The sequence below is a fragment of the Wasmannia auropunctata genome, unplaced genomic scaffold, assembly GCF_000956235.1.
Source record: "Wasmannia auropunctata unplaced genomic scaffold, wasmannia.A_1.0 LD336053.1, whole genome shotgun sequence".
NCBI lineage: Eukaryota > Metazoa > Arthropoda > Insecta > Hymenoptera > Formicidae > Wasmannia > Wasmannia auropunctata.
In genome coordinates, this window is record NW_012026837.1 from 3,003,940 (window position 1) to 3,013,837 (window position 9,898).

At 31.8% G+C, this 9,898-nt stretch overlaps 1 protein-coding gene across 5 annotated transcripts in view; it reads right to left on the reverse strand.

Annotated features, from left to right (window-relative positions):
• Window positions 1-3,702: 3,702 nt before the first annotated feature.
• LOC105451091 (serine/threonine-protein phosphatase 4 regulatory subunit 4-like) overlaps window positions 3,703-9,898 on the reverse strand; it is an 11,846-nt gene continuing 5,650 nt past the window's right edge. For 2 of the 5 annotated variants that reach the window (XM_011691330.1, XM_011691332.1), the window contains 14 exons: window positions 9,722-9,795; window positions 9,337-9,443; window positions 8,830-9,059; window positions 8,584-8,706; window positions 8,381-8,484; window positions 7,975-8,166; window positions 7,730-7,888; window positions 7,459-7,641; window positions 6,789-7,235; window positions 6,607-6,709; window positions 6,439-6,481; window positions 6,259-6,329; window positions 5,950-5,995; window positions 3,703-5,709 (listed from right to left, as the gene is read on the reverse strand). In XM_011691330.1, the coding sequence (XP_011689632.1) occupies window positions 4,236-5,709; window positions 5,950-5,995; window positions 6,259-6,329; window positions 6,439-6,481; window positions 6,607-6,709; window positions 6,789-7,235; window positions 7,459-7,641; window positions 7,730-7,888; window positions 7,975-8,166; window positions 8,381-8,484; window positions 8,584-8,706; window positions 8,830-9,059; window positions 9,337-9,443; window positions 9,722-9,795 (3,356 nt within the window). In that variant the 3' untranslated portion in view covers window positions 3,703-4,235. The remainder of the gene's footprint in view (window positions 5,710-5,949; window positions 5,996-6,258; window positions 6,330-6,438; window positions 6,482-6,606; window positions 6,710-6,788; window positions 7,236-7,458; window positions 7,642-7,729; window positions 7,889-7,974; window positions 8,167-8,380; window positions 8,485-8,583; window positions 8,707-8,829; window positions 9,060-9,336; window positions 9,444-9,721; window positions 9,796-9,898) is intronic. The other 3 variants (XM_011691334.1, XM_011691331.1, XM_011691333.1) reach the window with 3 other exon arrangements.

Here is a 9,898-nt window from a genome sequence, read left to right on the forward strand (position 1 = left end):
GTGTGTGTGTGTGTGTGTGTGTGTGTGTGTGTGTGTGTGTGTGTGTGTGTGTGTGTGTGTGTGTGTGTGTGTGTGTGTGTGTGTGTGTGTGTGTGTGTGTGTGTGTGTGTGTGTGCGCGCAGTTAATTTCGTAGCTTTCATATTTGCAGATATTTGCACACGAAAGAAACAATGAAAGATCGTAAAAGAAAAGTTTTGCAACAATATACGTATAACAAAAATTAAATCGCACATAATTAAAACAAATATGTCACTAGAAGAACTTAAATTTATATAAACTCTTATTTACTATATTATTAATTAGTTGTACTAACGCAATAAAATATGCAAAACTTAAACTATTAAATCCGTATTTTTCACTTGTCTGCGATACGTACCGAGAATGTTCTATGCGCTAAACTGTTTAATAAATTCAATGGCACTTGCTTTGTAAAGCTCACATAATATGATGTATGTATATTATATGCACAAAATAAATTAAGAAAGGTATAAATAATTACAATAATTTTCTTCAAGAGGATATCAAATTCATTTTACACTAAAAATTTTAGAGAAATTCTGCATTATGTTAAATAATTCAATAATTGTAGTGTTGACTGTTTAAGAAGCACTGCTATTTAAAAGAAGAACAAACTTATCTATTATCACTTTACATCCAAAAAAGAACAATTTGTAAATTTTTTTATAAAATCGCACGAGAAATGATTATTTCAATTATTAAGAAATTATATAATTTTCCATGTAAAAAGCAGATCAAATAATCGTGTTTATACATACCTTTCTTAAAATATTTTACATATATATACAAATAGATAATGCCTTCAAAACTTTGTACATCAATACATATATTATTAATAATTCTCTTTTTCTCTCTCTTCCTGGCCTAAAAAATATTTTACGTATTTTCGTGATCAAATATATAGAAAATCGCAATTAAGATATATGAAATATCGAGATTGTTTCTTATAAATTTAAACTTTTACTTTTTTTTTTAATTTCGCATTAAAACTATTTTATATTTTTACGATTAAAATTACTTCAATGAAACTGACAACAATAATAATCAAGGAAAATAAAAAACCTGTAAAAATGCTGTATTAAATTCACACATATTGTGTATATATATATATATATATCTTTTTTGCAAGAAGTTTTGGTAAAAACATTATCAATATATATTTTTTGTTCTTTTAAATTTACGATTTTCGTAGAATCTTCCGTGAGAGCTTGAAATATAAAAAAATAAAAATATAAAATTTACCCATGTTGATCTTCATCTTCTTAAAATTAATGATGTGTCTAAAATATTTATGCACAGAAACCATTTTTATAAAAAAAAACTACAACCTGTGTGTGTTGTGTAGAAAAATCATTAATATAACATTGAGAGAATATTTGTTTCATAATACCTATTTTCTTCCTGTCTTCGTAAAAGAAATCCCTACAAACCATATAATTAAAAAAAGAACGGTATATTTTTAACATTATTTCAAAAATATTTACTCTTAATGGAATACCCCGAGTATATATGTACATATACACATACATACTCTTGAGAAATATAGTCATAACTTGAGGTTTATGCAAACATAAAACAGTTCATATTTCAATATGTAAATTATTGATATCTTACTTTGCTTCCATTTTTTGCAATAAAATTTAACGTCTTACTATTAAATATATTTTTTTTAAATATTAATCGTGATTTATATGAAAATCTTTTATTTTTTTATTTTTTAATCATACCTCTCACTTATCCTCTTTGGTCAACCTTACGTGTACATAATTAACGTGTGAACGATATTAATATTAAATGAAATAATCGCTAAAAATAGTAATTATATACTAAAACGAATACACACAAAGAATTAAAGATTAGAAAGACGATAACGAATATATTCTTTCTCAAATCATGACTATATCTTTCCAGACTTTTCACGGACTATATTTATGCGGACTAGACTCTAGCACTAGTTTTTAAAGTACTGAAAATCTGTTTTTATTTAGTGATATTCTATCCTAAGATCTGGAATCATCCAGTTCCTCAACAACAGTTTTTGATGTTATTAAGAATTAAAAATTATAGCTTTATCGTAGCGATCAACATTATTAAATACGCAGCTTTTAAGTGAAATGAAAGCTTCCTTTCTTTTTTCATTTTATATAATTTTTAATCGCAGAATCTAAAAAAGCAGTCTTTCGAAATAAGCGTGCATCTGTTATCTTCAATATAAAATCAAAATGCACGACCTCCTTAAAGATGTTTTCACGAAGTATAATTTCGGCTCGACAAATAAAATTAACTAAAATTAACGTAATTATCTTATCGCACGTAAGTACATAGAGCCACTTCACAGGCACAATCATATTACATGAAACATTAATACTTTAATAAAATAAAATGCATCTCTTGTTGCACCAATTCGCACTTCACAATACTGTTTGTATAATTATCTTATTTAAAGTTAAAAATAATTAGGCAAAATGTAAAGCCTTTAACAACTCTCATAATATTTCTAAACATAGTCAACTGCATAAAAAAGAGTTTGGTTATGAAAATTTAAAACAAATATTTATAAACATTTTCATTTAAATTAAGTAAATAATATAAACTGCCATATAGAGAAAAGGCATAATATATTAGGAGTGTGGTTTAGTTCTGAGGGGTTTTTTTTTCTCAAAAACTGATTTATTCTACTAATATCTTAGTCAAAATATTTCCCTTTGTTTTCTATAACTTTTTCTGGCAAGAGATGAATTCTGCGACGACAAAAAAATTCTTTCTTGGAGTTGATTCAATTTTCAACAAATTTTCGTACTTCTTCGAAATTATGAAAGTGTGTATCTCTAGAGCATGTTGCATGTCGATCAGAACAAATGATAATCAGATGGAACAATGTCTGGAGAATACGGGGGATGCGGTAAGACTTCCCATTCACTGATAATTCAACAAGAGATCAAAAATACTCTTTAAGAAGCTCCATTTTTAAGATATAAACACAGTGTTTACTGCGTTTATTGTTATTAAATGATTAAATATCATGGAGTAATATTAAAGCATTAAGAAACAGGTGTGATTGGAATGTCCTCGACAACACTGTGACATTAGTATATCTTGCAAAACCCCTCAAAATTAAATCAAACTCTTAATAAAAAAATTGTTAAAAAAATTCTAAAAATATGTTGTTTAAAGTGGATCAGAAGTTAAAAATTGATACGCTAACGATTCACATTAAGGCTGTTATACATGTTAAACTTAATTTCATTAGTATCAATATGCAATTAAAATTTGTATATATATTCTCGAAATGATTCTTATGCCAAATTTTTCTAGATAATTTTATGTATAAGATTTTTGAAATCTTATGTATTAAGTGAATTACTAATAACGTTCTATGTTAACCCAAGGTATACACACAGTCTTTTTGACGACGTCGTATACACACTGGGATCCCGGAGATCCCATCCATATTTATTACTGTAACTCTAGTAAAAATGAACATATTTCAATTAATTTTTTTTTCAGTCGATAGAGAATCGACCAAGGAACAAGCCTATAATGTTTAAAAGTCGATAGAATTAAGGAGCTCCAAGATATACGGGTTCAAAGAAAAAGGAAAGTTCAAAAACGAAAAAATCTCGATTTAGCACCTTTTTACAAAAAATCATATTTCTTTTGTTCATAGGCCGATTTGAAAAATTCTTGAAATTCTAAAAGGGCATACTTGAAATAGTAACAAAAAAATTTGGCGATCCGATATTTTAATTTTTTCAACAAAACTGCAAGCAGTCCCGGGGACTCCAGTGTGTATATCTAGGGTTAAGATAGATGATTTTTAATTTTAACCAAAAACATTAGCGGTACATATTATACAGCGCAGTTAAAAAAAAATCAATAAAATGGATGTTTAAGCTTTATCATATGTTATCGGCACTGTTATATTGAGATATTGTGAGAACATTATACACTTGATTGCAATGCCATATAATGAAGAATTCGTTGCACGAGATACTTTTCATATAGTCAAATTTATACTGAATCAAAAGCATTGCTTAAACAAACTCTAAAAAAAATTAAAAAAAAAAATCGTTACGTATATATCTTCAATCAGCTTAGACCTCATATTTAGACCTCTTAATTAAATTTAAAGCTGCATACAAAGCTCATCGTATATGGCCGCTAAATTGTAATTGTGGAAGAGTTGTAGAAATTACGTAACGGAACTATATGCATCTCATAGTTTTTTCATCAACAAGGGAACTGGATATCTCTCCCTATTCCTCGACGATATTCCTGTACTACTCTGTGCCGTTTGAGAATGTAATAGCATCCTACATAATTTGTCGACCTCTTCGTCGCTCGAGCTAAATCTACTCAGGTGTCTGTCGTTAGCGGAGCCGTGGGAATCATCACAGTTCTCAATGTCGAATCTTAATCGCGATTCTACGTGTACGGGGCTAGATGCTCTGGTGGCAGGCGCGGTCCTGCTGCGAGATTCAACATTTCTCAACGGGATTTTGCTGAGACCCTGATTATGATTCACGTCCAACGTCGAGAAGTAGCCTTTCACAGCGCGACGCACCGTCGTGTGTTCCTCCAGACTGTGACGTTTCACAAGCTGCTTCGTTTCCTTGCCGTCGGGAAACTTCAGGCTGAAATTCGTGGAATGCCGTTTGGTTCGGTCCAGCGTGCACTTGGAGTTGGTGAACTTCAACTTGTCTTTGTCCAGTATCAAAGAGTTTCTCTTGAATTTCTCGTCCAAAGATTTCTCCTGGGAGTTCGCATCCCACCCGAATCTAGCTCTTCCGTGCGGGGCGGAATACCTCTTAGTCCTCGCGTCAGTCTTAGACAGGTGGTGCTGGTCGCTCAAGTTCTCCTTCGCCATGCTACGCTGTCGCAGGCCCTCCTCGTAATCCATCGAAATCGACGTGCCTCTCGACGAGTCGCTGCTCTCGCTCGTCCTACGTTTCATGCAATCCTCGTACTCGACGGAGGAATGCCTCTTGAACTTTCCCTTGTCGAAATTCACGCTGCTCCGTCTAGGCCGAATCACCGTAGCGTTCAGCTGTGGCGGCCTCCTTGTGGCGATGAAATCTTGCAAATGCGGAATCTTCGATGTGCTCTGAGAAGCGGAGAACTGGCTGGGTATCCTGATACCGGCGTCCACCAAGAACTCATCGTCCGACTGCATCACGGATATCTCCGGCATGGAGCTAAAAGCCCAACAGGAATTATAGTGCGCCGCGTTTGTTAAGGCTCGCAAAGCGGCGAAGTTTGGCGCCCTATCCTTGCCGCTAGCGTTAGTAGAGAATTCATGCGGATAATCCCGTGTTAGTAGGGAGTGCTGCTGCTGCTGCTGCGGCTGCGGCTCCTGCTTGTTCTCCCTTACGAGCGACAGAAAAAAAGATTTCGTAAAGGCGGAGGGACTGTATTCGTTCGTTTGGACTGACTGCTTTCTTTGAAAGTTATTCACATAATCGTTGTCGGTATCGTAATACGAATGACAGTGGGGATCACTACTTTCGTATCCTTCTTCACAGGCGTCCGGCAATGTTAAGAGTGCCTGGAATACTGCTAACTTGGAGCAGCTACATTGCGGCTTAGGCGCAATGTAATCGTTAGACGATCCGTTCACAAAGTTAAAATGCGTTGTATTAGTATGCGAGTTGAAATTCCCTACTTTTTCCCACGGGTGTGTTAGTTGAATTCTGTTAGATACAAAGCAGACATAACTTATAATTAGTTCGGCTAACAGAACAGTAATTTGGCACATATTAAAAAGTCTTTAATATAAATAACAATAAGTATATATTTAGTTATTTATAATATAATCGTTAATTGTATAAAATTTTAATTTAAGCACATAAAACTAATTATGTTATCTTCAAACATGCACTAGTTTTATACTATTCTGAATTGTGTTTCTTTTTAGTTTAAATCCTTCTTACCTCGTTTTTAAGCTTTCGATTACTTGACGCGAGGATGCAGTTCCATCTGTAAAACATAATCATTTAAATTAAAAGCTTATTAATAGCTATTACACTGTCGGTATAATTGTCTTATTAATCTCTTGTTTTTTATTTAACTAAATTTTAATCAGCATTGGTCAAAATCCAACCAATTATTTTCTTCAATCGCTAACACAAATTAAAGATTTGTACTTTGAAAAATGGCCTGGGCTTGCGAGACAGACGATAGGATTACTTGGATTTCCGCTTCTCAACTTCTGTTATTATTAAATAATATGAGTTTCTTACGTTTAATTAGTAACGATTTTATTTCATGCAATGCTTCCTTGTTCGTCACTAAGTGCTCACCTTTTGGCTGTCTGAAACATAGATACACATAGATTGCTTTAATAGAAGATAATAACAACAATCTACAATCGGTCTACGTTACTTTCAATACATTAATATATACAATTTAAATTAACTTACAATCCTCTTGTTGTAGAACTATCAGTTGATGCTCTTGTCCAACCTGAATGAATATTATTCAATTATTAATCGAATGCTTAAATTATCATTTCTTGTTAATAATATTATTAATATTCAATTGCTTGCTAAAAAGTTAAAAAATTCTAAATAGTATATATTTAATAATACCTTTCTTTACTACAGGTCCACTTGTTGGTTTTCCTGCCAACTTCTTTTCTTCTTCCAGCTTTTTAGCATCTTCCACATCCTGTCTGGTAAGCTTTATCGTTAACTACACAAATAAAAAAAAATGTTGAGAAAAACATATTTCACATATAACGTGCATATTCTTAAATTAATTAATCACTTACACTTTGGCCTTCATATTTGACTTCCATCTCGTCCAATTTCTGCGTAACGCTTTTTAAAATAAACAGTACGTCTCTGTCCTTTTCGTTGTTCACCAAATGTCTCACAACCGACTCCAATGATGTTAGCAATTTCTTATCGGTCGGCATCCACAACTGATTCTTCAGTTGCGGCAGCAAAGACACTACTTTCAATCTTATATTAGCTATCGAATCTTCAGCCAGATTCAATAAAACATTGAAAAAATGTTCCTTAAAATATACAGAAGAAAAGATCTCCAGTGCTGCGGCCAGCATACGAACAAACATCATTCTCACGTAACAATTAGGATTATTGGCTAAATCTGTGAACATTCTATTACGCAGTTCCGCCCTTTGTATGGGCTTCGCGTTATATCGTAGAAGGAGAAGAAAAAGTGTTCCTGCAGCGAGACGTACTGGTATTGGCCGCTAAAATTTTAGAATTAAATTCACACATTTAACGAAACTGTAAAACCGTGAAAGCACAATGAAGAGAATATTGGGAACAGGAATGTAAGAATTTCAACAATCTGTCAGAAATTGTGCATTCCACAGTACGCGGTTTCTGAATAGGTTGAAATTTTTATTTTGAACATTTCTTCCCCATTGTGCTTAAAGTTTTAAGGAAGAACAAAACATTGTAGATACTTACTGCATGTAAAATTCTGGAGAAAGTCATTGGAATAAAATACGAGTATATAAAATCACTGGGAAAACATCTGGGTAAAATCTCTAGCTGAGCGTGTATTAATGATGCCAGCCTCCAATTGTGAGTACCCGCAATTTCAGCTTCACACTTTAATATAGCTTTACCTATGTCCATCAAGGAAGAATCCTATAATGAATAATACAGTATCGTAATACAGTATCGTAAGAACTGAACTCCGTTTCAATTACAAATCGCGTAATAAAATTCGAATTACCATCTTATCTGTTCCAATAGCTTGATTTTCGGCCAAACATTCCAGCATTAATCCTATATGAGGAATTAAACCTTGAAGTACCTCCTCGGAATCATCTTTTAGCAATTTTATCAAGTTTCCCTTTATCCGTGGACTCTTTGATCCCAGAATCCTTGCTACCTGCAAATGTACATAATAGCTTTTATTACATATGTATAGTATTATTATAAGTATTATAATTTAATAAATGCAATGTTCAATCTTACTTCATGAATTCCACACGCAACGGTTTTCCGAACTATGTAATAATGATCGCTTGCCAGTGCATCAAATGTCATAAGTATCGCATCTACGTTTTCCGCAATGCTTGATACGAAAATAAACATCGCTGGCAAATTAAATGCACAGTGTCTTCTGCATTCAACAAACCTTTCGTCCTGTGTAGGATTGCTGCTAATCTACGAATTTGTATTGATATTGAATATTAAAGAATGTTGAGTATCTTTCAGATTAGTTAAATAATGTAAAATTTTTAAATATTTTCAATACATATGCTATCTACTGCACACTAATACATATGTATTTCAAGAAGAGTTTACAGAAAAATTATTTAATGCATATACATGTATTTATAGTTAATTTATATTTTGCAATATATATGTATATACTTACAAACGTAAAACGCGGTTTCTCTTTCTTTACTGATGGTATTCCCATTTGCGCAAGTTGTTGATAGTATTTTATAAACCATGCTTTCTCTGATATTGATAAACATTCTGAAATTACATTTATCACAAATATATCATTTTTGTCATTTAAATATTATTATTTAAGCACATAGTGCTGCCAATATAAATATGAGAGTTATTTCTTACTTTCTAGGCCAAGTACAAGTTTTCCGAACTCTTGCGCTATTACACATATCACATTATCTTCCGATTTAGCTGCATTTTCACATAGCTTCTTAAGAAGTGGAGCTATTATATTTTTTATTGTATCTGTAAACAATTTATGTTTTTAAATTAATTTTTATTTGCGTATTTTTTATATTTGTATTATGTACTACGTAATTTTCGTTCTTTTTATTAAAACCTAAGATGGTCAATAAAATAAACAATTACCTTCCTGAAGATGAGGTAGTAAATACACTATTGTCTGTACAGAGGCGTATCTTACACTGGTTTCTTCGTCACTTGCTAATTCTACAAGAGATGGTAATAGAGCAGGTTTTACAGATTCAGCACCGAGACCTTCTGCAACAAAACGCAGCTGCAAACAGATACTAGCTCGCACTTCACTGCTTACATCCTGACAAAGGGAGTGCACTGTTGGTAGAACTTCCTTCTGTATCCTGACAATTTTAATTATAATAGTTATTTATTAAATAGAATATACCTAAATAATGAATTATGAATCGTTTCAATATTGTATTTAATATTATTTAATATTAAATGTGAATTTTTACTTTTAATATTTCTTTTATGAGAGAGAGAGAGAGAGAAGGCAATTATTTAATATAATCTAAATTAATTTTGTTGATATTTGAATTAGATATAAAAAGGTTTTATTATACATAAAAATCATGAAACAACAACTTAAAAAACAATTATAAATTCGAATATACTCACATAGCAGAATCGAATCGTGTACAAATCTTTCCCAATAACCTGCTGCACGTTATCCTGGAGTAGATAGTTTGTGACAATTGTCCTTTACTTATAGTCAATGGAAGAATCTGTGTGTGAGAGTGTTCTTGTTACCATCCATCCAAAAGAGTGCTATGTTATTACATTTACAGCAATTTAATATTTCAAACATTGATCTAAAGTGTAAATACAAAATATTTTCTTTTTTAAGTTTCTATTTGCAAATGCAGAAATCATATTTTATTTATATATTAGTTTCTTTATAAATTTAATTGATGTACACTGAATAAATTTAACAAATTGTTTTTCTTCCGTTTAAGCCAAAAAAAATTAAGTATATCAATTTCTTTAAATTGCCTTTACAAACCTGTGCTCTTATGACTTCTACCGGCAGTAATTCTATCACATCCAGTAAGGTCTCCAACCATGCATGACAGATAACTTTAACATAGACAAATACAATAAAAGAGATTACTATGACAGATATGGACAAAAATATATATATAAAAATTATAATTAAAAATTGAATGTATATATATATATA